Source organism: Tarenaya hassleriana, unplaced genomic scaffold (genome assembly GCF_000463585.1).
Source record: "Tarenaya hassleriana unplaced genomic scaffold, ASM46358v1 Cleome6, whole genome shotgun sequence".
Classification (NCBI taxonomy): Eukaryota; Viridiplantae; Streptophyta; class Magnoliopsida; order Brassicales; family Cleomaceae; genus Tarenaya; species Tarenaya hassleriana.
The window spans coordinates 1,895,819-1,923,144 of NW_010968505.1; the positions used below are offsets into that span (position 1 = coordinate 1,895,819).

Consider the following 27,326-nt stretch of genomic DNA (forward strand, 5'->3'; position numbering starts at 1 on the left):
CAAAAGTTTAAAAAGGAGTATTTGTTCATAACGTCTCTCTCGAGTCAAATAAATTAAATTGTTTCAGGAAAAAAATGGAAAAGAGAAAATTCGGAGGGACCTCTCTTCGATTGACGCTTTGAACGATCCGAGACCGCAAGTTCAGTTATATCATATGGAAGAAAATGGAGGAGGCAGAGCAATTCATTCGATCACTGATAACCGACAACGGCACAATTCTCAATCCATCTGTGAGTTTTCTCTGCAATTTCGAGTGCGATACCATCGAGGGAGATGGAGAATCGAACCCACGAAGACACGACGATGAAAGTTTCGTCCTTGAATTGCATCGATCTCTCGAACCCTGATCTTCGTCAATCAGTTGATTCCCTCAAACAGGTCCAGTCCCCTGATTCTTATTATGAGTTCTGTTGTCGGGTGATTCAATGCTTTTTTTTTCTGGGTTTTTCGTTTCGTTTTGTTTTAATATGAGATCATTTATGTTGTTTGTCATGATTAACGCAATGTTTGGATTCTGATACGGAGTTAATCTCTGTTGTGAATTTTGTAAAAAAAAATTCTGGGTATTTTTGTTTCAGGCATGTTTGGATTGTGGATTCTTCTATGTGATCAATCATGGAATAAGTCAGGAGTTCATGGATGAGGTTTTCGAGCAGAGTAAGAAGTTCTTTGCTCTTCCACTGGAGGAGAAGATGAAAGTCTTGAGAAACGAAAAGCACAGAGGCTATACACCTGTTCTTGATGAGATTCTTGATCCTGATAATCAAGTTCGTGGTTCGTGTCATGTAAAAATCTTGTGGAATCTTACTTAGGTTTTAACTTCAGACTGCAATAATCAAATGGAAATTTCGATCTTGTTTCTCAATTCTTGTCTGTGATGTGTATTGCATGTAGGTGATTACAAAGAAGGGTATTACATAGGTATTGAAGTGCCCGAAGATGATCCCGATTCAGACAAGCCGTTCTATGGCGCGAATCCTTGGCCTAGTAATGGTTAGTTCCCATTGGTAATCTCATAGAAGGAGGGTTTTCTTTAGGGCATTTGCTGTGTTCATAGGCTTAACTTTGATGATGTCTCTTCAGATATATTGCCCCGTTGGCGCGAGATAATGGAGATATACCATCAAGAAGCATTGTGAGTCTCGTGTTTTCGGCGGCTTTTCTCTCGTGTCTGAATGCTGCGAGATGGGTTTTGCAATTCTGATCATTACTGCTAGAAATATTCTGCAATGCATCATCGTGACAAGTTCATTTATATGGCCAGAAAGGTTTCGATGGCTGTCGCAAGACTGTTAGCCTTGGCACTGAACTTGGATGCGGACTACTTCGATAGGCCCGAAATGCTCGGGAAGCCTATTGCAACGATGCGTTTGCTACACTATGAAGGTGAAATATTTGGAAAGAGCTGCAGAGAACAAAAGCTTATGAATGCATTCATACGGCGTCATTACACTAATCAATGTCATTGCCTCTCTACTCTCTTTTACCTCTAGGTAAGTCGGATCCCTCGAAAGGAATATATGCATGTGGAGCACATTCTGATTATGGAATGATCACTCTCTTGGCAACCGATGGTGTCACGGGACTCCAGGTACTGAAATTGAACCGATGGTTCAAAATTCAGTTTTTTTTGGTGCTATAAACATGTTATACGACCAAATTACTCAATGGAAATTTGTTGTAACTTGACGACAGATATGCAAGGATAAGAACGCGAAGCCTCAGAGGTGGGATTACGTACCGCCGATAAAAGGGTATGGCAAGGCATCTTTCAGATTGTTTGGTTTCGTTAGCTCCATCCATTATTTCTCGCCCAATACATGTTTCGGTGTTGTCTGAGATATAATCAATCATCTTTTTTTCCCAAATCCGAAATTGCAAAGAGGTGAAACTCTATCCGCAGGTATACTGATACGAGTTATTTTTTTGGGTGCACAGAGCGTTTATAGTGAACCTCGGCGATATGCTGGAGCGTTGGAGCAATGGCTATTTCAAGTAATACCTCTTAACTAACAAATGGGACCTAATGAACCGAGAAGATGCCAATATTACATAGATGCTGTCTCTTTTTTGTAACAAGTTCGGAAAGATGAAAAAGCTTTAACCTCTGAAATGCGTTGGGTGTGTGCCATTTTCGATCTGAAATAACTGGTTAGAAAGCTATCAAGAATGGCGATTACTTGATTCTTTCAAGTCATTTTGTAACTCAGCATGTCTTTGTACCTGAACAGATCAACCTTGCACCGGGTCATTGGGAACGGTGAAGAACGATATTCTGTAAGGCCATTGTGATTTCCTGTCTTGGTGTTGAAGCGATATAAAAACATGGGAGGATGTGAATATGGAAAGTGTTTACGGATGATGCAGATTCCGTTCTTTGTGGAACCGAATCATAACTGTCTTGTGGAGTGTCTTCCCACTTGCGAGTCCGACACTAGCCTCCCCAAGTACGTATCTTCCTTCGTCTTCCTATTTCTTTAATCCTCGTATGATGATTTGGGAATTGGTAATGAAAGATGACGCTACCATATATTTTCATTTGGAAAGACGGTGGAAAAAAAGAAAACAGAACCATGCGCCTTTGCAGCGTCGCAATCCTTGCAATGTAAGGGTGGGCACTGGCACCCGAATTTTCGATTTCCCAACTAGTCGGATATTCGAAATTCGGGTACTCCATCGACAGGACGAGTACGGGTCCGAAGATGGCGAGAACCCGATCTTTGGGTTCTAACTGGGATCCACGGCGGTATCCGAACCGTGTGAGGGGGCGAGTTTCCAGAGATACACCGAATATTTAGAACATCTAACGGATGTCTGAAATTCGGGTATCTGATTGGAACGGATTCTGAAACTAACTACAGATGTTTCTTCGTTGTGTTTTTCCTTGACGTATAGGTTTCCACCGATCAAATGCTCGACGTACCTTAGCCAACGATACAGGGAGACGCACGCTGACCTGAGCATCTACAAGCACCACACTTGACTTTGTTCTTTGTCGATACGCTCGTTTCCTCTCTGGCCAAGTCTTTTGCTTTTCCTTCACAAACAAACCTAATGAAGACTTTGTAATTTAGATGTTTTTTTTTGTAGTAATGTACAAAAGATAAAATGGACTCTCTCTCTTTTTTTTGTTGTTGTAAAAAAACCTTTTTTTAAAATATTTTAAAAATGCCAAACATCACTAATAATTTTAGAATTTCAGTAATTTAGTTTTTTTAACTGGAAACTATGTTTATATTTTTCAAATTGGTGTTCTGAACATTTATAAATTTCCGAATTTTAAATAGTTTTCAACAGTATAAATAATAAATAGAAATTATAAAAAAAAATCTAAACTTCAGTAAAATTTAATATCTTAGAACGTTTAAAAGCTTACAAACTATCGGATTTCTAATTTTAATTTTAAAAAAAATGGAATAGAAGTTATAATCCAAAATTAAAAGGAAACATTGACAAATAGCTTATGATTCCAAAGTTATCCATATTCAAAACTCTCCCTTCTCATTTTTCCCCCACAAAATTTGGATTTCGTTTCTTGTTGCCTTCTCATTGCTTTTCCCTTCTGCTATTCACCCCCCCAAAAGCAATACTTCTCCAGAAGACAAGTCTCAAATCTCTTCGGTATGAGTAGATGCAGCGACAAACCCCGTGTTAATCCAGCAGCCGAGTATCTTATTAACGTTCCGAGGTTCCCTCTCCATCGAAGTGAAATGATTCTGCATCACATTGAACCTGAGAAGAAATAATCTTATGATTCCAAATAATGCACTCAGTTAAGAAATGAAGGGTTTTAGATCTTCTCAGAAGCTATTTGTACCTGTCACAGAAGCAACAGTCTTTTTTATCGAAACCCTTTCACACTGATTCCGGTTTCTCAGCAGAGAGTGTGCCCTTTGAAAGGTTTCGATATCCCAATTCTCTCGAGAAGGACTCAGCTGCTGCTGATGCTACAAATGATTGAAACCTACCAGTAGTCTTTGCATGAACAAACACCTCCGACGAAATGGTGAAATCTGTGTGAATCTCTTAAAGTTATTTGCCTTCCGACAACCTTTGATGCACACTTCATGAAGGCGTGACAGTCGGGACAAACCCTGATGTTCTTTGTGATCCTTATTGGTATCATACTATTAGGTTTCTTCATCAACCAAAACGCAAGGGCGAGTTTCTCGCTGTGGTAACAGATAGATTCGACCTTTTCCTCCTCCACCACATTGTGCAAAACAAAGTTTGTGTTGGGTGTGAAATTTGCTTCTTCTTGGAGCCTTTCTATCAGCTTTTCCAGTTCTTTGTAGATTGATTCTGTTCCGGGATGTGTCCGATCGCCCGAGACAAATTTGATGAGCTTTTCATCAATCTCCACCCAACTATAAGCAGCGGATTTCTTGACATTCTTGGCTTTCATGAGAGATCTTACCGATGCAACATCTTCCCATCTCCCAGCCTTTGCATACATATTAGATAGCACAATGTAAGGTCCAGCATTTGATGGTTCTAACTCGAAAAGGTTCTTAGCAGCTGTTTCCCCATGTTCGATATCACCTTTCTTTGCACAAACGGATAAAAGGGTCGACCAAATCAACGAGTTTGGCGAATAAGGCATATCATTGATGAGATCAATTGCCTTCTTTACGTTACCTGAATGACCAAATATACCAATCATACAAGCATAGTGATCCAAATTTGGCTTCAGCCCATATGTTCCGCTCATTGAATTGAAGTAGCTCTCACCCTTCTCAACCAGGCCGGCGTGATTACATGCAGATAGCAAACTTACGAACGTAACATTATCTGGTTTCAGGTTTTCCCGAAGCATTTCTTCAAATAAAGACAGAGCCTTCAGATCTTCGCCATTTTGGGCATATCCTCCAATCATGGAGTTCCAAGATACGATATTCTTGACTGACAAAGAAAGGAAAACGTTCCAAGCATCCTTTGTCACTCCACATTTGCTATACATATTAACAAGGGAGCTTGAAACCAACAAATTTGTGTCAACACCAGTTGCAGCAGATTTCGCATGCAGAACCTGCCCTTGATGTAGTGAAGCCATGTTTGCGCAGGAGGCAACTACACTAGAAATAGTAAAACTATCTGGCTTAACACCTTCCAGTAACATTTCCCGAAACATGGCTAAGGCTTCTTCTTCCATACCGTTTTGGTTGTAACCTTTGATCATCGTTGTCCAACAAACCTTGTCTTTTGCCTTAAACATGCGGAAAATATTCCTAGCTTTGCCTAAATCCCTTATATCGATATAAGCGCCAAGAACATCTGAGAGTGTAAATTCATCAGGCTCCAATCCCGAATCCCGCATTTTGTTGAACAAATCAATGCATTTTTCAGGCTGCCCATTTGATAAGTACCCCGAAATCATCAAATTCCAGGATACCAATGTCCTCTTAACCATCCGATCAAACAACCATCTGGCGGTATCAACTTCCCCACATTTTGCGTACATATCAGTGAGAGCATTCAAAACAAAAGCATTACCACCAACAAGATTTCTCACAAGAATGTGAGCATGAATCTCCCTCCCGTGCCTCAAATCCGACAACTTCGAACAAGCGGTCAAGCCATTCACATAACTATAAACCGTAGGCTCAAATCCATCCCTCTGCATCCTCAAAAAAACCTCCAACGCCTCTATGTAAAACCCGTTTCCCGAAAACCCCGAAACCACCGTATTATACGAAACTGAATCCCGAACAGGCATTGCATCGAACACCTCCTTCAATTTATCCACGGAACCCGCTCTAGCGTAAGCAGCAAGCAAAGCATTCCAAGAGATAACATCTCGTACAGGCATTTTGTCGAACAGGTCACGGGCATAAGAAACTAGTCCGGATTTGGCATAGATGTGGAGAAGACGATTGAAGAGGAAGGTACCAGAGGGTTCGAAGGAGGTAGATTCGATGTGGGATTGGAGGCGTTTGGCTTCATGGGCATCGTTGGCTCTCACGCAGTCGAGGACAAGGCGCGTGTAGGTTGCTTCCTCGTTGTGTCTGGTTATGGAGTTGAGAGAAGAAGCTATGGAGTGTCGGAGATGATGAATTTTCCCTCTCATTTTGTTTTTCCAAAAAATAAACGTTGAAATATTTTTGAAATGTCAAAACAAGAGAGATGGAGGTGACATAGTGGAAAAAAGAAAATGGGAGCAACATGAATTTATCATGTTTTGTCAAATAAAATTTTCAAAGGATGGATAACAGTTATTTCCTTTACTAGATATTATTATGCACTCGGAAACTACAATTCATAAATTGTAACATTGGCATCCTCAATATAAAAAAAAAAAAGGCATATATACACATGGATTCCAACGATGGATTCCGAAATCTAGAATCCGAAAGACTTGGATTCGCAAGAATCCCCCAAAATCAAGGATACCCGTGCTCCGTCCTAAACTTTTAAACAGTGCGATTTCACAAACATGAAAGAAAAGTCCATCGTTGACGAAAACCATAGAATCAATCAATGAACGGGAAGATCACATAACGCTCTATTCCAAAAGTATTGGCGCAAGAGTTATCATTTTGCGTTCGGGATATAATTCGATTCCGCCGATTCAAAATTTGTCTCCGGATTCTTCAAAACCCCCAAAGTTCACATCTTCAAGCTCGGCCACATATCAAGATTGTGGATTGTGATGAGGCGACGCAATTTTCACCCTCTCTCTTCTCTTCAATATCAGAACCAGAACCAAGCTTTCCCAAGTAGAGATATAAGCATTACGGTTTGTGAAATGGAAAAAAATTTAAAAATTGAACCAACAGTTATTTCTTATGAAAAAAAATTTCTTAGATAATAATACCTTCTCAAAAGTAACTAAAAAAGTTTCCATCAAAATCCAACGCGAGAAGAGTTGCCTCCGAGGTATCTGCTCTCGCTTCTATATGGAGAGATAAATATTAAAAAGAGTTACATAACTAACTCACCTACATCACCATCATCAAACATCAGCCCTACGTTTGTGGATTCCTGGTTTTCTAGTTCCACGGGTTCTTCTTCGTAGATCTCATCGAACTCGTTCCTGAACTTGTTTTCTGGTTAGCACGGGAACAAAAGAGACGTTAAAACATCGCACATATATCTAAAATATTTTTGTGTTGTACACTTTCAGAAGAATACCATCCCTCTGTTATTCCTATATTAGACTTTGATTTGTTGGTACCGGAATTTATTTCCATTTCGCCTACGTATTAGACCAATGTTCATACAGCTGTTTGCGAATTTAGAAACTATTGATACAGGTTTACGACAGGTGGGATTTCAAAGTTCTTACAGATAAATAAAAGGGTTAGATAGGCTTCAGTAACGAGGAATGGAAATTAAGTAGGAGATTCTAGCCATGAGATTTTCTTACCGATTTTGACTTCTTTGCCTTCCCACGAATCCTGTTCTTTGCGGGTTTCAGCTTGTATATCCTAACCATCCAATGGTGGCTTGTGAAAGCCTGATCATGAATGATAAACCCAATAAGACATATTTACCAGATAGCCAATGTATCGGCGCTTAAAACTGACCTAGCTGCCCAAATGATGAAGTAAAGAATGTATCTCACCTCTTCGAAATGTGTTAGCTTGAAATACTTCTTCCCGATTTCTGTCCGCCTAACTCGATCAAAACCCTTGCCATCTGTCTCTACAAACCTGTGGGACAACAATCCGATCAAGCCACATAGAAGAAACTGAATCACAAATAGGACAATGTGTTTACAAGAGAAAATCCCACCTGTAGTAACAGAGCTTGTACATGAGACAGTTCAACATTGTTGGGGTGGCCTCTGAATCGATCCGGTATTGGCCATCTCTCTTCAGAAATAGAATAAATATTAGCCAAACTCAGACTCATGATGACTTGTTGCTATAAGAAATTAATAGGAAAGAGAAGTACCAGGTAATCAGGTTCCCTTATGTGAGGGAAGACACCACCTCCAATACGAACCATCCACAGAAACTTATTTATATCATCGCTAGGGTAACCAATAAGACCTGAAGAAAAGATTGTCCAATGGGAAAAGTATTTTCTAAATATATGGCACAACACGTGGCATGATGAATCACACAAACCTCCAAAGACGACAAGAACGTATTTCACATCCAAGGAGTTGAAAATCTCCCAAGCTGCCTTTTCCGGAGATGACATGGCTGTGCCAACAGTTGCAATGTGAGTATTGTTCCACGTGTTATTGTCCACGATAACAGTTCGATTAGCCATAGCTGTTGTCTGGTAACCATAGTCCCACCATGATGCCACCTACATGAAAATGTTTTGCAAATATCAATTATTCTCGCAACTCTATTTACCAAATGGTTGTTTATTCGATTAGCACAAAGTTGCATTCATGAGACTCAGATGTTATCGTAGTTTGCATAATCCAAGATCAAGGAGATTTAGTTTGTACAAAAGCTTACCTTATCATCCACATCAGTGTTATGGCTTAACCATGCATAAGCCTCTCTGAAATCATCAAAAACGTGTAGGCCATCACGAGTATGAGATGTCAAAACTATTGACGGAGCTGAATATGCTTCCGCTGCTGCCCAAACACAATGAATCTGCACGCAAGATAACGAGTTGAAAATAAATGTCGTGAATGGCATAACATGCCAATCATATGCCCCTAAGCAAACTTTCAAAAACACGATCGAGTAGGATGAAAAATCCTGCATACCACATAGAAAGCACCCAGCATTATAAGGAGCAGAAGGGCAACTACGGATACTTCAAGGGGTAAAGTAAGAAGCTTCTTCACAGTTTTGGGCTTAACAAAAGGTTTTGCAATAGACTCTTTCTCTTTCTTCTTGCCCTTCTTCGAGGGCCGCTCTTTTTCCATTTCTTCGCTTTTGTCAACCTTAGAAGCAGAAGCATCATCTTTTGGTGCATTGTTCGTAGGAGAGCTATCCCCTGCCTTAGCAGCCAAAACATTTAACCAATTTTAGTAAACATTGGTAAATAAAGCAGACACAGAACAGACAATAAAAAGGAGCAAGAAGTACTCTTACATCCTCATTGGGACCAGAAAATTTTCCAACTAACTGGAATTTAATAGATCCAGTGAAAACATCAAAAGCTTGAGAGAGAGCAATCCCAGACATGATGCAAGCAGCTGGAGCAAGCACAAGCATAAGGCGAACCTAAAAGATCAGGAAAAAAAAGGAGGAACCAGGTTGAAAGTCGAGGTTAAGTAAGGAATCAAGAAGAAATTAACTGAGAGTGGTACTGGTAGACACGCTTTCTCACCATTACTCCAGAGAAATAGACAGATGTAACGATATAGAGGACCGCAAAAGAGCTGGCATCAGAAAGAGGCGAAAAGCAAGCCTACAAACAAACACACAAAAAAAAAGAGAATAATCAACACAAAATATAAAGATATACCAATAAACGTTATACAGCTTCAATCTGTAACCGTGGTGAAGTTTTCAACTCACAATAATTCCAGCAGGAACCAAGAATGCCAAGACATTGATATCCATAAAATAGGATGGCCAGGTTGGAGGTTGATGTTCACTGACACTTGCAATAATTGGTATATATTTGCTCGCATAAGTTCTGTCAGCATGAGAATAAAGAAGCAGAAAACAATATCAGAGGAGTTGCCAGTGAAAAGAGAAGGATATCCTCTAATGAGGACAATAATCAACCAAATATTTGAGAACGAAAATAAAATTTTGAAAGAAGATCAGCACAATATAATACTCACGGGTCAAGAAGACTCAAACTTCTACCACTCCATCCCTTTGTTGGACTTGAAGCCACCAGCGCTATAAGAACTGCCATAACTATGAAACACACGACCCTGAAGCAACCAAGGAACAGAGGTAGGTTTCTCATCCCATGACAAACAATTATCACATTCCACTAGATTTCATCAAAGCAGAATATGTAACTATCATGGATATGTGAAGGAACACAGTATTAGATTGCTTACAGGCCAATTGTCACAACAAGTGTCACGGCAACTTTGAACATTTTGGGAGATAGGATGCCTTTGATATAGTATACAAGAGCTACAATATGGATGATAATGAAGACCTGCACAGATTACACACACAATATAGGCGTAAATCATGGTATATCAAGCGTTGTTGAGTTGCACAACTGGCAGTAGAAGCAACCAAAACCATAAACTTGAACAAACAAACATAGAGCAAAAACCACACATAACCATCTCAATGATCTTAGTTTTCAAGATCTTGCTACAAAATAAAAAGGAAGATAGTCCTGACATTGCTACTTTCATGCAGTTAAATGAGCATGACGCAACCATGAAATCCTTGAGAACTTTATTTTATAATGTCACTACCTAAACATGCATCTTCACTACAGCTGGAAGGTTCTTAGCTAAACAGGGAACATTATCTCAGGCTTAACCAGTCCAAAAGCAGGAAGAGATTTTACAATCTACTCGTACGTTGCTGGAATCTTAGAGATTCATATAGCTTACACACCTTAGAAATTCAAAGTCCTCATGCAACTAGCTTTTGGAACTCTATATGTATAAATTATTCAAAATCCTACATAAAAAATACTTGAAAGGCTAAGCATTAACTGGTAAACTTTAGACAGAGAGAATCTACAATCAATAAATGCAGACATCCTTCCCAGCTACTGTTAAAATGAAGAGACCAAAGTAACAAACTAAAAAAAGGCTCACCAAAAATGAGGCAAAATGTTCGGAGGTCATGACTGCATTGAATCCTACAACAGGTACCAATGCAGCTAACAGTGTCCCCAGTACAACCTGTATGCATATAGAATTTTGCAATTTCAGAAATGTTCAGTACCATAAGTAATATATGGAAACATGAAATAAAAAAAGACAGTGTGTTATGAAAGAAACAAATACGTACGCACATTTTTTTCTCGAATTGTAATATTACTATGAGGTTATTTCTGTTTGGGAGAACCATATGAATCGCTGAGAGCTTCTGGAATAAAATATTCCGGTAGAAAGGCCGTGGAATTTCATGCCATAAATCACATTTTTTTTCTCGAATTCCTCAACATCCATGGCTTATGATTCCTTAGTTCAGTGTAGAGTCAAGAGAGACGTTTACAAAACAGTTGCATGATAATAAACAATCAGCTACCCTGCTTGATTAGAGAACTAACATATACCCTCTCAAAAGCATAAGGAGTAGTTTCAGCATCTTAAACAAGCGACAAAAAGAACTACTCCACAAGTAATCTGCTCTCAGAAAAAGGCAGAAGATCCTTACCAAAGGAGCATAAGCAATGTACAGTCGAGGAGAGTAGCGACCCGTCACAATGCATAAAAGTGCATGCATTGGTATCAGATTGATGATGAAAGTGTAGCCTCCCCAAGAACATACCTAAAAGATTAAATATCTGAAAACCGAGTGGAAATATAATAAAAAGGAGAAAGAGAAGGAAAAGACAGAAATTATCCAAGTCCTACCATGTAAAAGTATGCCAAGGCATTCAAGGTGGCATAAAACAGGGATCCAGTATTTAGTGTCTGCACATGGTATATAGTAAGGATCACTAAAACAGAAAAATATTCAACAGGTATAGGTAATGCTGCTCGCTTAAGAAAGCTTAAACGTTCGTTTTGCAAATTCTGAAACAAACAACTATACGTGCAACAGGGTAAAAACCTTTATATAGAGATAGAAAGTGAAGATCAAAGCAAATATAGCCACCGCTTCATTGTCATAGCTTCCAGCTACAGATCTGGATATATATGAGGGAACCTGCAAAAATAAGCATTAAGTAAAAAATTGCATTCTAAAGCATGAACATCTACAGACTTCTGGGGAAAATTCTATCAAAAACATGCATGGGTACAACATGAGCATGCTGATTCCATTTGATACTATATGTACAGAACAGCAAAGTTAAGTATATCACATCTAAGAAATGATATAAGCCATGATGTTCTAAGGTCTGAATGCCTGCCGTTCAGAGGTTTCTGTAAAGGCCACTTAAAGAAGAAACTTTACATAGACTCATTGAATAAATTACCATAGCCAAGAGAACTGCTGCTGTCAGTCCTGCACCGGGACCCTTAACCTCCTGTTAGTGATGGAAATGAAGATAGTTAAAATACATGGTTCCAGAATCTAATAGGGATATCACTTTAGACGCTAGACACAAACCTTGGTCAAAAGGTAAGTTGCCCAAGAAGCGAATGCCGAAAATATAGGTGCAGTGAAGACGCAAACGGTCTCCACTGAGAGAGGAATGTTTAAAGAATTCAAGACCCTGTGAAAAAGGAATTCGCTTGTTAAAACTAACTCATACTGAAGTACATGATATAAGAAAATTACATCTAAACTACACTTACCACCAGATGGTTCCAGCGGTCAATGTCAATCCAGGGTAAACAGTTCCTCCAATCACACGGCCAAGAGGATACCTTGAGTGAAATTAAATGAGAAAACAAAATATGAAGCAAGCTTCAAAACATAACAATCAATAGTTCTGAGAAATCTAACTTTGAACCAACAAATTACCATGTTCGATCATCAAACCAATTCCAGAACTCGTATATCCCATTCTTTGATAAAAACTGAAACAAAGAACACATACCACAGATTACATAGGCCGACTACACGGTAAAATAATACGTTACTCTGAGCAAAAAAGTAGAATATACGTTTTAAGGGAGAGGAACAGAGAAGCAACCTGTGTGACTCTATAATTGAAGTAAGGATCAAACTCATGAATCACACTTTCATACTTTATGACCTGCAAACCAATCAAAGAGTATATGAGATTGCTAAAAGCGCATAAGAATTAACACCATAATGGTAAATCCATCAAAGAGTGAATGTTGATGCTAAAACCACACAAGAAATAACACCATCCTTCCAGAATACAACCAGAGGAAAAGAGTCAAAATTATTACAGAACTATACTGATTTCTTCCATTTTCCTTAGCTGCAAGCTTAGCTAACCATAGAGTATACAATGGAAATGAAACACTCAAACATTCTTCTAATTTCTCTTCTTTGATATTTGGAAGACCGCAGTCGTCAAGAAAAAGGACAAATTCCCGAAAATTTCAAGCAATGCAGTTATTCTAGACTCTCAGCTCAAATTCAACATGAATCAGATGTAAAATCAAAGTCAACGTCTCCACCAAATGGCATCTGATGCAACACAAAATGACAACGCAATCAGCTCCGTTCACACAAACACTATCTGATTCGGGAAAGATTCAACAACCAATTTCCAATACACGAGATCGGATCCAGAAAAACTCAAACGAGGAAGTGATATCGATGATCTCACAGAGAAAAGCCGGATCGAGAAAGCGAGGACACCAATGAGCACGAGGATCACGAATGACAAAACGTTCCCGAACGCGTGCCTCAACGACGTCGCCGTCCGTTGTTGGCTCTCCGGAGCCGCCATTTTCTCCGGTGAAATCGAACTCTCCCGATCAGAGAGAGAGAGAGAGAGAGAGAGAGAGAGAGAGATAGAGAGAGAGAGAGGACTTCAGTTCGTCGGAGTCGAACTAGAGGTTTTTCCACGCCGGGGGAGAGAGGAGACACAAGACTCTCACTGGATGCAAATCGGAGTCGCTCGCTCCTTCTGCGAATTACAGTTTTACCCTTGAGATTGTTTTTGGTCCGATGTTGACGAAATACGTGGATATGACACGTGTCAACGTCCTATTCGTTAGGTTACCATGACAGACCCGGCCTCAACATTCTCATTAGCATGGGCGTTTCGCGGAACGGTTCGAGTTCGAGATGGAACGGATCGGTTCGGTTCTTTTGGTTTTATAAAAATAGATACCAATCGGTTTTTTTATTGTATTCGGTTCGGTTCGGTTTTGGTATCGATCCGGTTCGGTTCCGAGTTTTATTAAAAAAATGTTAGATTTCTTTTAAAAATATTCGGTTTTCCGGGATTTTTAAAGTTCGGTTCGGTTCGGAAAAAATTCGGTTCTCTAAAAATGGTACCGTTCGGGAAATAACAGCGATTTCGAGTCAGGAAAAATATCGTTTTAACGGTTCGGTTCGATCCGGTTCCGAAGAACCGAACCGAAACGCCCAGCTCTAACTCTCATAATGATTGTCGAAGTTTAGTGATCACAGTGATAATGTGATTCACGTATTTCTTCTATAATTATCTACCAACTTACATTTTTGGGCTCTTGCTAAGAGTGTCACAACAAAGTTTAATTTTATTTTTATTTTTATAAAAAAGAAGATAACTTTACAAATTATTTTAAAATACTAAAACTACCCTTTGAAAAGAAATGATAATTTTTTGATAAAAAAATCCTCACTCTTTCTATGATTTTCTCTTTTTGTCGTATGTTTTCTATCTACTGCAATAATCGGTTCCGAAAAAAAAAAGACGTTTATTCAGTGAATAAGAGACCAAACTCTAATTTCGCTCTTCAAGAATAAAATATCATTAATTATCCCGTCTTATTATTATTTCAACATATTATTAATGACGTGATAACTAATGTCACGTTGTATTATATTTTCAATAATATGTTATGATACTAAATACGGAAGTAACATAAAATATCTAAAAAAATTCATTTTTTATTAATAACGTACACACACAATTGCACATATGTATACGTGTATATAGGAAGATAGACCACAAAATCTTCCGACAGAGTGAGACGAAGACGAAATATAGTTGGAAAAAACCTCTTCTGAGACAAAGCACTTCAACTGTTCTAAAGCTGTGTTCACAGAGATTCTCATTACATATTATAAGGAGCTGTTTTTTTAAGGCTTGAAAATGGAACAAAACAAATATAATCTCCAGAGGCTTTATTCTCATTACATATTATAAGGAGCTGTTTTTTTAAGGCTTGAAAATGGAACAAAACAAATATAATCTCCAGAGGCTTTATTCTCATTACATATTATAAGGAGCTGTTTTTTTAAGGCTTGAAAATGGAACAAAACAAATATAATCTCCAGAGGCTTTAATAAAGAACAAACCTAGAATTAGAGCTCAGGGAAAACTATTCTACAATTAGGACAAATGGTGAAGAAGAGAATATGTGTGTGTGTGTGTGTGTGTTGTTCTATGACACAGGTAGAAACAGTAATGACACACAGCGTTCTTGAGCCATCTGGGTTTTACCTGATCGATTTGTCAGGACTCAATGCACGAGGAAGCGACAAAAACCGTGCAGAGGAAAGTCCTTTGGAGGCGGATACTTCTGGTGAAGAAGATTGCGCATACAGAAAACATGGAACGATGAATCTTCCTCTAATCAAATATGTTAGAATCGATTTGCTGCGCGTTCGGGAATATTTCTCTGACAGTAGCGACATAATCCGTGGACTTGGCCTGAAAAAAAGAGCGATAACATAATAAATTCTCTGAAAAAATGTGCTGTTTCTGTATCGGGATCCTAGTGGTGATGCTTAAGTAAAAGTGAGTGCATTTCTTTCAAAACATCATTGTTATCCTCCATAATAACGATAAGGCATAACTTTATATTTGAACTAAGAAAAGATAACAATAGTATCGAAGAGTACCCTCCAACGAGGCAAAGTCCATTGTCCTTGGCTATATCTATGCAAATCCCTAAGGGATGATCCTACAACCTTTTTATTCCCCTACTTATACCCAGTAACTAATAATAGCAGAATCAGAAATATCAATCAAGAACTCAAATGAAGCCCACTCGCCTAAAAGACTTAATCCATCACTGATTTGATAATATGCTCATCAGTCCCCTAAATTATTCCCTATCATAAACTGTCCCTTACGTGCCCCATAGAACTCATCACCACCGGAAAGCACATATAACCTAACAAGGCATCAAACTGTTACTTAATCGATGTAGGAGTGTTCCTCAATGCATTAGAAACATACCCCTTTACAGATCTTACTATTACCAATCCATTCAAAGGTGTCAGTCAAATGCCAACCAAGTGATTCATCTGGGTTACATGCTTGCCTTAAGGATACGGCATTTTACAGGACTTGCCATATCTAGAACTACTAATGCGTATATATTCCTTGTCCGTGCACATAACCTATACACTATTCAACACCGCAGTGCTCTAACCTACAAGCTTGTAAGAATGGAAAATAATCGAGTGATAGGATTATAATTGTTAAACTTACACATGGGTTATTTTCGAGGTAGATAGTGGTAAGCTTCTCTTTTGACCCTGCAACAACATCTGCAAGGCCTTCAAGAGACTCTGTCTCGTTGTCATTAAGCCATAAATCTTCCAACCTACAGATAAACCGATTTCAGGATGCGAAATTAATCACCAAATACATGAAAAATGGACTGAAGCAAGGAGGACGAGTACTTTATTAGGTTATGAATATCATCAACTGATGTGAGATTGTTGTTGGAGACATCTAGTACATGGGGGTTAACCAATCTATTCAAACCTTCCATTTTTGAGATACCATTATGGCTCAAATATAACTCTTCCAGAGCAACACAATCCTGGGGCGATATTTGTTCATGCGGACAAATTTAACAATGTTAATGCAGGGAAATGTATTACGTGTCTGCATCAAGATTATATAATAAAAATCTAAATTATGCATACCTCAAACCCTCTCATCGAATCAATCCATTGCTCTGCAAGCTTATTTTCTTGATACAATTAAGCCCACATAGGTTTACAACTTTGATACGGTTTCTTCCAAGCCACAGTTCTTCTAACTTTGTTAAGTTCTCCAAATTTTCCATTACCTGAAACTCAAAAATTCTAATTACGACATGGACAGTTCACATTCATATCAAGCATCCTACTTACACATGATCCAAGCTTTACTCCAACAAAATAATTTTCGCAAGTTAGCCATTTCATATTAACGCTCCAATCAAAACTTTTCTGCACATTAATCGCATAATTTTTATTAATTTCGTCATACCCACCCACTATAAACCAACTAGACAGATCAAAGGAACTAACCCGCAATCTATTAGAGCCCAGTTCAAGAATTTGCAAGTTGTGTAAGTGTTCAATCTCGATCATCTTGGTAACTTCGTTTTTCGACACAGAGACCTCCTTCAAGGTGCTAGAGGCCTTTGCTAATCCTTCCAATGAAGGGATTTCATTGAAAGATATGTCAAAAACCAAAAGCATCGTGAATATGCTGATATCGGGCACTTTTGTGAGCTTGTTATCCCTGAGAATCAACTCCTGCAAAACGAAACCTTCCTAAATATTCAACAGTAAAATCTCAGGAGTTCTAACTCATCATGATCCACAAAACGAAAAAAAATCACTTGCTCGATGAAAGTTGAATCCAGAAAACAGGAAAATCTTCTTTGCCACACATGTCTAGTTGTCTACCCAAAAGTGACATAGTGAAGATCCTAAGATCAAGTGTTTTTTATTCTTACAGAAAACAAGTAGACTACAAGAAATGTTCTACCGGCCGACAACTTTCCAATGCAAGAAGCACATCGGACATACACATTGAACCAAACAGAAGATACCATATCGAGTAATTTTCACCCGTAACTGAACATTCAGACAATTCCAACTCTCCCCAGATACAGTTCCTCGGGAATATAAAAAGACAATCAAACATCTAGAAGACAAGATGACGAGAAATAGAATCATCACCTCGAGGCCGGACAAGGCGTCCCAGCGAGAAAGCAGCTCGACAGTGGCATCGTCGACAAGATTCTGCCGGAGAGAGAGAGCTCTTAAGGCTAGATAGCTTCGCGATCCTCGGGTCCAAGCCCGAAAAACGATTAGCCGTTAGGTCCAATTCCGTCAGAGTTCTCGGCAAATCGACAGCCTCGAGACTGTGGAGATGAAAACTGGTGAGATCAAGAACATTTCCAGAATCATCGAAAGCGGCCGCCGATTGTTCCTCGGGGTTGCCGTCCGCCGCCGGCGACGGCTGGGGGGTGTTGCTGAAACAAAATATGCCGGTTTCGCGACGACGACAATGGTTCGAACGGAAGTTTGTGCCACTGAAACGGCATCGTATTTTGTTACATGAAAAGTTATTGGGCCTTTAAATTTGTTGGCCCAACGGAACGGATGAATTTTAACCTTGAAATTGTAACCCAAAATGGAAAATCAAATCCATCGTGGTCATTCACATCAGGCCCGTCTCAAAGTTTTATGGGTCTGTACATTTTATAAAAATTAATTAATAAAAATTATAAATTTATATAATAAAAATATTATTATTAAAAGTATTTAATAATAAAAATATAAATTTATATAATAAAAATTAATAATAAAATTATTTAATGATTTCGAAAAATTATTAATTTCAAAAAAAAATATGTAATTATCATCAATGAATTTTATAATGTTTTTATGTATTAATGATAATAATATTAATTTATATAAAGGAAATCCATAAATTAAGTTTCATAAGTACAAACTATTTTCAATTTTTAAAATAAAATGATTAATTTCTTATTAAAATATAGGAATTGTGAAATCAATTTAAAAATTCAACTTAATATTGAATTTGTATTAATAATAAACAAGAAAAAGTAAATTTTATAATCTAATTAATTTTTATAGTATATTTATTTATTTATTCTATAATAATTATATACTGTAATTATACCTAAAAAAATTATTAGAATAATGATTTCACAAAATTTAATGTTAAATTATAAGAGATATTTTATTTTTATAATTATTTTATAATTAATTATAATAATTATTTTTTAAAAAGTGGGGCCTCCAAATTAATGGGGCTCTGTTCAAAGACACCGGTTGCACCTGCTAAAAGGCGGCCCTGATTCACATACATACATACATATTTATATATAACCCTATTATAGATTTGTAAATAATACGATCGCAAGGAAATTATGTGAATGTCGGAGGACTAGACTTAAGATTAATTTAGAGTTGTCCATAAAATTGTTGAAAATTGTTCTAAAAAACCTATATGAATGATAACGGATTTTAACGATTTTGCAATGAAGTAGCGTGAAAATTAAGTGTCTATGCCATTTGTCTTGGGTGAGCTCACATCTGGTTCATACGTGTTGAATTGTCTCTGCATGTACATTCATTCATTCATTCATGCATGCATGGCATGCTGCGCGTGTAGAGGTTAAGAAATGAGATGTTTTCTAAACAGCATGCACATATATTCATCATGTTACATTTTACATTGCTCGATGTTTGTGTCGATAAAGAAAATGTATATACGGTTTGGTTAAATAAATTTTGTAATGGAAATACTCAGAAATTATGAAATATATATATATATATATATATATGTATGTATGTACATACAAGTAAAGACAGTTCGCGAATAAAGCGTGACCTATATATATACCATAACTCTAATTATATAGAAAACGACTTATGTTATATTCCATTTTCATCCACAAAATAAATAAAAATTACAAAATGTTCTCTATAAAATAGTTTTCGTACTTTTTCCAAAATGATAATTAGATACTTCGATTCTCAATTGGATCATCCAAATTTCCTTAAACATAATGCACATCTAAGTTAATTTGGCGTTGCTCCATAAGTTACTTTGATAACCGAAAATAATTCAAGAAGATGATGTGACAAAGTACATATTTTAGGTCCGAAACAAATATATATATATAATTTCTAAAATTGAACCATTGATTGTAAAAAAAAATAAAATAAAAAATCTGAAAGTATATCAATCTCCATAAGAAAATGTGGTAAAGAGTACCAAATTATAACGTTTTCATTAGCTAGATTACACGAAACTTATTGTCCGAAAATGAAATCTACTTACAGCAGTTTTTATAAGATATGATGTTAGTAGTCTTCTATGCACTAGAATATGATGTTGTAAAACTAAGCTATATACCGCCTAGTAAACAAGAGTACCAAATTATAGCATATCAACTATGTGTAAATATAATATGATGTTATATTTTCTCGAAAAGATTCATACGTTTCATAGACTTATAATCTTTATAAAAAGATACAGATCGATATTTCCCATGCACAAATATTTCATATTATTGTACCGTTTGGACCATCTCTTTCAAGGAGTTAATTAGTGTATTCAGTCCCTCACAAATTGTAACTCGAGGAAGAAGCATGCAATAATTCTCTAGATTCATGCACAACATTTTTTTTAAATAATTTAACAAACATTGTTCTAGTTGAGGGAGTGACCTAATGTGATTTTTTTGATATGCTCCATATGCTCACTATTGGGAAATATGAAGAGTTTCAATTTGTATAGAGTCTAAATATTAATGTGTTTATTATTTGATTGGTTTTCTATTTTTTTCATTATCATGTCAATTAATTGTGAAATCTAATAAAACTTCAAACCCTTAGAATATAATTAGAATCTGATACCATGTCAAAATTTACGAAATAAAACGTTGTTACATTATTGATAACCGGATGAGTTTAAATATACGATATAACTTTCTCTCAATAAAACTTCCAATTGCTATTGTAATGATAAGAAAATATAAATTCAATCTAAGTAAGGAACACATTAATATCCAAACTCTGTACAAATAACTTAAACCCTTCATATTTTTCAACATTCAAAGAGGAAACTATTCCCTCTCGATGTTAAGACTTAATTATATTGATGTTAATTGACGTTAATGTATTAAATTGCACGAGGATTCTTGGTTTTTTCTATGAATCAACTAAATCTATAAGAAATTGAGGGGGGGAATCATTAGAAAAAAGCAAAATAAATTGACCGCAAATTACGTCTTTGTGACATAAGATATTTTGTTTTCAATATTTGATACTAATTTGAAGGAATGTATTATGAATATACATGCATGATATATAAAACATATTATCTTTCAGACCAGATATTACTGTTATTATATCTTCAAACTCAACAACAGTACATAACATTCTTGTCATATAAGCAATCCAGTACTTTATTATAAATTATAACAAATTTGCAACGGAAGTCATACTTTAAAATTCTAGAGCAAACCATTTGTAAAATCGGCCGATGGATGGATTTATGATTGATTTGTTAAAAGAGTACAAATGCTTAAGAAAAAATCCTGAAAACTAAATCTAAAACCAAACATTTTCTCCAGAAGAATAAATAACAGAAAAAAAAAAATCGACCAAAAACAGAACCGGGCATAATAACCACAACAGTCTTCTCACTTACTCTTCCTTTAAAAAAAAAGAAAAAAAGAAACATATATTTACGGCCCTATATAAACCCTAGATTGGTTCATAACATTTCACACAACCAAAGATCATTACAAAAAAACACACACGCAATGTCTCTTCGTAGTCTCGCACTAGCCTTGTTTTTTCTTGTCCTTCGTTTCGGATCATTTTCGTGCAACAAAGCTGAGCGAACCTGTGAAGACAATGAACCGTTTACGTGTAATAACACTGATGCTTTCAACAGAGAGAGCTTCGAACCTGACTTCCTCTTCGGCGTGGCGTCCTCTGCTTACCAGGTTCTAAACCCTAATTTAAACCCTAAATCATATATATATATTATATACGCATGTCGATTTCTCAAGTTATAATGAAACATATATATATATATGTATATATTTGTCTATTGTGGTTATTTTCAGATATGCATTGAAGTTTTACGTTGACAAATGATGTGTGCCAAAAGACATTTTGGATATAGACTGTCCATAAACATTTTCATCCATGCATGGACTCGAGCTGTCCATGCAATATACAAGAAGTTGCCTGACCATATCATTTACATTTATATCCGGAAATTTGTGATTTTTTTCACGCTTGAAAGTCATGTTCTCATCCAAACGAAAAGTATTGAAAGAATAAAATCGTTAGGATAATAATAATATAAAAAAAAGATTTAAGATATCTATAGAAAAAAAATGTTATATATATTCGATGGTATTTAGTTTCACTTCTTCGTTTCGTTTCAGATTGAAGGGACGGAAGGTAGAGGACTTAATATTTGGGATGGTTTCACTCATCGATACCCAGGTCGATCATTATACGTATTTATGATTAATTGTATAAAAACTAATTTTGTATTATTTTCCTTCAACTATATTTTAATATTTTTTTTAACACGAGGCGTAAAAAATATCATACAAAATATTGATGGGTTTGTTAAAATCCATCCAACAGCAAAAGGAGGACCGGATCTGGCTAACGGTGACGTTGCATGCGGGTCTTACAGGCATTATCAGGTTATTATAAATCTAGGTTTTGGTTATAAAAAGTTATATTTAGCTTTTCTTATCTTGTCCCCTTATTTTTCACGTACAAAATATATGTATGACAAGAAATCCTAACATGCACGCATATATATTTGCAGAAAGATGTTGATTTAATGGCTGATATTGGAGTCAACGCTTACAGATTCTCTATCGCATGGTCGAGGATAATTCCGAGTACGTGTTTTTATATTTTATTTTCCAATCATAACCATTCATCACTCGATCCATCCATTTACAAGCTTAATATTATAATAATCTTATAGATTTCGTCTTGACGATCGACTTCTCTTACATTTTCTATAGGAGGAAAGGCAAGTCGAGGAGTTAATGAAGAAGGCATCGCGTACTACAATAGACTCTTAGACAGCCTTGAAGCAAAGGGTATACGTGTAAACTACTTGTTTACATATATATATACACATATATTACTATACGTATATACATGCACACACACACACACACACACATATATATATATATATGCATTTATTCAGGCATGGAGAATGAGAGAGATTTTACATGACTTCTCATAAACTGTTTTTGTATCACAGGGATTACACCTTTTGTCACACTCTTCCATTGGGACCTTCCCCAAACTCTACAAGATGAGTACGAAGGTTTCTTGGATCGCCAGATCATGTAAGTTGACCCATTTTGTGTGTACAAGCTATGTTAACCATATATTATATATCACGGTTGAAATGTGTATGTGCATATATATATATATATATATGCAGAGAGGATTACAAAGATTACGCAGAGATCTGCTTCCAGAGATTTGGTAACAGAGTGAAGCACTGGATCACGATAAATCAAATTTATACGATCCCGACAAGGGGTTATGCGACGGGAACCGATGCACCTGGTCGATGTTCATCTTGGCTTAACGAAAATTGTTACGCCGGAGATTCAGGAACCGAGCCCTATATCGTCGCACACAATCTCCTTCTTGCTCACGCGGCGGTGGTCGATCTATACCGGAGCAAATATCAGGTTCACAGGACGTTTAATGTTTAATGAACACATAAATTGTTTTGGCTAAAGTCTTGTATACATTTTCGTAGATATATACATATATATATATACCTCTAATTTTATATTTATGTTTTTTTTTAATATTTTGAAGAAAATCCAAGGAGGGCAAATTGGAATTACAATGATAACCAGATGGTTTATTCCTCGGGATAATACTGACGAAAGTCTTAAAGCCACCGAAAGAGCCCAAGAATTCTTCCATGGATGGTAATTACATTTCTCATCCAAAATTATTAAACAGAGATTATATATATATATATGTATATATATAATGTGAGTGTCGACATGTTTGTATAGGTTTATGGACCCTTTAACAAAGGGTCGTTACCCACGGATCATGAGGGAAATTGTTGGGGATCGTCTACCAACTTTCAATGAAACAGAAGCATTGCTTGTGAAGGGATCGTATGATTTTCTTGGCATCAACTATTACATTACCGAATATATTTACAGTATCGAGCCAAATCCTCCGCACAGGCTCACCGTGATGAACGACTCGCAAACAGGAAGATCATGTGCGTATATTATAACGTATCGCGGGTTTAATTAATTTCTCGGTTTGTTCTTCGATCGATAGATCATATCATTCTCTTCTCGTACTAATTCCTCTAATGGTTTTGTTTCGGCAGTAAAAAATGAATCGGGTCCGATAGGTCCATTGGTACGTTTGTTCATATTTCATTGTTTACGCAATTTGGAATTTCGTCTAACAAGTTTTTCGCTTTGATGATGGAAATACTACAGTTTGGAAAAGACTCTCGCTACCATCCAAGAGGCATTCTAAACGTTCTCGAGTATTTCAGGGATAAATATGATAATCCAACGATTTATATAACCGAAAATGGTGCGTTTCGTCTTTGAATGAAGTTTCATTTATATATATATATATATAGGATACGATACGAAATATATACACGTATATAGATTCGTGTTTGCGTAATTACAGTTGTGGAGAATCTTTCTCATATATGTAATTTTCATCTATATATATTTTTAATGAAAATTTAGGGTTCCGAAGCCACGCGGAATCAGTCAAGGAAATCCTTCGTGACTCTGACAGGATCAACTATCACTGCAGTCATCTTTGTTTTCTCCGATCAGCCATCGAGTGAGTGCTCACACACACACACACATGCATAAATATACGTACCCATGCATGCATACATACATACGTACACATGCATACACTTACATAAATGTGGTATCGTTCCTCGTTTGTTTGTATAGCTAGGCACGATAATGTGGATTGATATGCAAAAATATCTACATTTAGGGAAGTTATTTAATCAAACTGTTGGTTTCATATGCATTTTGAGCAAATATCTGGACATGTGTACTAGATTTGATGCTTATTATAAAACAAAAACAAAAGAGTGGCAATATAATAAACATGTCGATATTTGCTGCTGCAATACACTTATTTAGGTTCTTTGTTTTTCCCAAAGGAGCGGCGTCAAAGTGAAGGGATACTTTGCGTGGTCGTTCCAAGACAACTACGAATTCTGCGACGGTTATACCAACCGTTTCGGGCTGAGCTATTTCAATTTCGAGACGATGGATAGAATGCTCAAAGATTCGGGAAAATGGTTCCGAGATTTCTTGGGCCAGAAGAAAAGTATCGCTCCCGAGATTCAGGATCTCGGCCTCTCGAGGCGTTTCCCCAAGGAACGTGGGATGGTAGCCGAAATGTGACAGCGCAGATAAAAAAAAAAGGATCGGCTAAGTTAAGAGTGATCTTCTTGTTATTCATCTCCTATTATACATAATGTAGGAGATATATATATAAATTAAAAAAGAGGGAAAATAAAAGAAGATCGTGTGTGATGTCGTAATGTCTGAGTTTGTTTCTAACGTAACGTCTATGGTGTGCGGTCTATATGTAATGCAGTGTGCTGTGTTTGTTTAAAGAGATAAATATAAAAAAAAAATTATGGTTTACGAAACGTATAAGTGGAATATTCTCGTATATGTTTTGATATAATTTTACTCGTGAGACCAAATACGAAACTCGAATCACAGAACACGGATGATAAATGAACTGTCTGAGGTTTCAGTTTGATTTGGATATATATAAACATTCAAAAACCCTAAATCTTATCTAACAATTAGTTTCGAAATTGTCCGGTTTTTTAAATACCGATTTTCACATAATACAAAAGAACAGATTTTTACTTTATGAATTCAATGGGGCATACAACGTTTTAAAAACTTATTCCACATGTTAGAGTCAGTTCCATGTTGTTCGGGTGGTGTATCCACCGTTAGAGTAGCTTTCTCGTGGCCCCCTCCACGATGTAGAGTACTTTGGACATAAGTTCTCCAGTTGTCCGACCAAAAGAACATCTAAAGACCTTTCTCAGAATTCAGATCCTCGTCCTGTTGAGCAAAAAGCTTCATGCACTGCTCAAACGGCAGTCCCGCAGAATCAGACTGATGTTGATCATCCCATCACCTTAAATCTCTCCCCTGCTCAGCAAACTTCGGTACCTGCATCTCAATCTCTAATGCCTGCGCCTGCATCACCTCATAGCTGCAAGTCCATAGCATTGCTTGCTGTGAAGTCGGTATCGAGATCTCACGGCCACTCCGACTCTCGTACGTGCGCGAATGAAAGAGACCGGAGATTTTAACGAGTTCGGTTACCGAGCAAGCTCGGGCCTACATCTCGGCCGGACGGTGCCGGCGAATCCACTAGAACAGAACGAAAACAACCGAAGACGGTGGTCTCCACAAAACCGGAGACTCACCCACGATGTGTTCAAGAAACAACCGAGAAAGAACAGAATACGCGACGTCTTACCGATCCCGACTCACCTACCTTGAGCCGCCTTCGATCCCGAGCTCCGGCGACGCCGAGAAACTCCTCCGTCGGCATAAACCTCCTTCTCCTTCGCCATCTCCGTTCTCCCTCTCTTTCTCTCTCACACCTCGAGCACCGTGTCTCGCCAAAAGCCAAAACACATTAGGGTATTAACCCTAAAACGCAAAACGTGGCGTTTTTGGAAAGCCTCTCCCTCACGTGGAGGGTTTAACTTTTCCACCAAATGGGCTTTTAGGCCCAACAATCTCCACCTTGGTGGAGAAAGAGAAACCGAAAAATAAAAAATAAAAATAAAACTAGTGGTTCGCCGTTTCCAGCACCGATCGACTTTCGTCGATCCCTCGACTTTCGTCGGAATTTAAATGCAAACTTACCTGACTTACCTCACTTACCTGATGTCGCGGAGTTAGTCACATGTCGCCCTCAAGCTTCCCGTCGATGACTCCTCGTGGCCTCGTCGCCTTATCCCGTCACCGATCAGCTCATCTATACCTGAAACACTTGGTAAACGTGTTAGAACGTTCACCCCGATAAGACTCGAACCGTAGTCCTATCCCGCGTTGCCCGACCGGCAAACGCTACCCTCGGTTGTATGACTCCCTAGACCGTCTAACCAATCCTCCTAGTAGAGTCCAAGACTATACCCGCTAGCTAACCCGAGGATTACACCCGACGTCTACCCGTCTCCTAAGTCTATCCCGACTTTTCCGAGACTAACCTGAGTCATACTACCGAAACCCGCTAGATACCTAGCCCGGATCCCCGTGAAGTCTATACTACCTATAGGTATACGACTTCTACCCTCGGACCCTAACCTGCCAACTAGAATTGTCCCACGGTTTTGTCCCGTGAAGACGTTCCTAGTCATCTACGATGCTCCACCGAGAATAAGAGACACGTGAGTGCACGTGCTCCCCCTCGAGAGGGAGTGTCCTAGCGCCAACCTACACCGTCTCTACCCGTCGGTTACTCCTCCGAGGTCAACGTCCTTCTACCTCGGACTCTCCCTACCTCGTCATCCGGGACCTACAACACCTTCTTGTAGTGTCCCTATCTACCCGCGGAACAACTCACTCCACCTGGTCCTTGGCCTACTCCTGCACCCGATTTCTCGGGTTTGCCCGAGACCCCTAGTCCTTCCACCATACCCCTTTCGGGGTACTCCGAGCTAGACAACCTAACTCCATCATCCTAAGACGATATAACAAGAGTCTAAAACCGACCCTACCCGGAAGAGACTTAACCGACCCTAGGAGTGATGTAACATGACACGAGGGATGAGACCGAAACCCTAGAGGACTTAACCCTAGGTATATTTCTACCTAGCCGTGCTTAAACACGCTC

The 27,326-nt window shown here is 37.8% G+C and overlaps 5 protein-coding genes across 6 annotated transcripts; 2 read left to right on the top strand and 3 right to left on the bottom strand.

Moving 5' to 3' along the window:
• Positions 1-54: 54 nt before the first annotated feature.
• On the top strand, positions 55-3,129 carry LOC104799056 (2-oxoglutarate-Fe(II) type oxidoreductase-like). Of its 2 annotated transcripts, none has more exons than XM_010521368.2 (11): positions 55-378; positions 579-774; positions 895-993; positions 1,084-1,135; positions 1,265-1,386; positions 1,494-1,591; positions 1,696-1,754; positions 1,939-1,995; positions 2,232-2,277; positions 2,368-2,447; positions 2,548-2,989. In XM_010521368.2, the coding sequence occupies exons 1-11, from the start codon at positions 274-276 to the stop codon at positions 2,729-2,731; spliced, it is 1,098 nt and encodes a 365-aa protein (XP_010519670.1). In that variant the 5' UTR covers positions 55-273; the 3' UTR covers positions 2,732-2,989. The 2 variants fall into 2 exon arrangements, with proteins under 2 accessions (XP_010519670.1, XP_010519671.1); XM_010521369.2 differs by having other exon boundaries at positions 59-378; positions 2,896-3,129.
• A 239-nt stretch (positions 3,130-3,368) lies between these two features.
• Positions 3,369-6,657, bottom strand: LOC104799057 (putative pentatricopeptide repeat-containing protein At1g68930). Its single transcript, XM_010521370.1, has 2 exons — positions 3,818-6,657; positions 3,369-3,732 (listed from the first exon to the last, which is right to left on the bottom strand). The coding sequence occupies exon 1, from the start codon at positions 6,065-6,067 to the stop codon at positions 3,965-3,967; it is 2,103 nt and encodes a 700-aa protein (XP_010519672.1). The 5' UTR covers positions 6,068-6,657; the 3' UTR covers positions 3,369-3,732; positions 3,818-3,964.
• Positions 6,658-6,756: 99 nt separating this feature from the next.
• Positions 6,757-13,562, bottom strand: LOC104799059 (dolichyl-diphosphooligosaccharide--protein glycosyltransferase subunit STT3A-like). Its single transcript, XM_010521371.1, has 23 exons — positions 13,267-13,562; positions 12,658-12,720; positions 12,486-12,541; positions 12,317-12,388; positions 12,129-12,234; positions 11,995-12,045; positions 11,628-11,723; positions 11,429-11,488; positions 11,229-11,342; positions 10,664-10,750; positions 9,938-10,041; positions 9,710-9,805; positions 9,438-9,558; positions 9,247-9,327; positions 9,009-9,140; positions 8,678-8,914; positions 8,418-8,561; positions 8,073-8,259; positions 7,897-7,994; positions 7,735-7,814; positions 7,565-7,652; positions 7,367-7,456; positions 6,757-7,046 (listed from the first exon to the last, which is right to left on the bottom strand). The coding sequence occupies exons 1-23, from the start codon at positions 13,387-13,389 to the stop codon at positions 6,990-6,992; spliced, it is 2,343 nt and encodes a 780-aa protein (XP_010519673.1). The 5' UTR covers positions 13,390-13,562; the 3' UTR covers positions 6,757-6,989.
• Positions 13,563-14,638: 1,076 nt separating this feature from the next.
• On the bottom strand, positions 14,639-18,039 carry LOC104799687 (protein phosphatase 1 regulatory subunit 7-like). Its single transcript, XM_019200774.1, is given in 9 exon segments — positions 14,639-15,306; positions 16,093-16,207; positions 16,287-16,429; positions 16,536-16,555; positions 16,558-16,681; positions 16,905-17,135; positions 17,565-17,642; positions 17,644-17,920; positions 18,017-18,039. Coding segments are annotated over 9 exon segments (1,092 nt in total). The 3' UTR covers positions 14,639-15,225.
• A 3,120-nt stretch (positions 18,040-21,159) lies between these two features.
• On the top strand, positions 21,160-25,099 carry LOC104799060 (myrosinase 2-like). Its single transcript, XM_010521372.1, has 13 exons — positions 21,160-21,376; positions 21,827-21,887; positions 22,035-22,096; positions 22,225-22,300; positions 22,430-22,507; positions 22,678-22,765; positions 22,864-23,119; positions 23,253-23,368; positions 23,459-23,676; positions 23,791-23,822; positions 23,906-24,005; positions 24,170-24,269; positions 24,607-25,099. The coding sequence occupies exons 1-13, from the start codon at positions 21,191-21,193 to the stop codon at positions 24,851-24,853; spliced, it is 1,620 nt and encodes a 539-aa protein (XP_010519674.1). The 5' UTR covers positions 21,160-21,190; the 3' UTR covers positions 24,854-25,099.
• Positions 25,100-27,326: the final 2,227 nt, after the last annotated feature.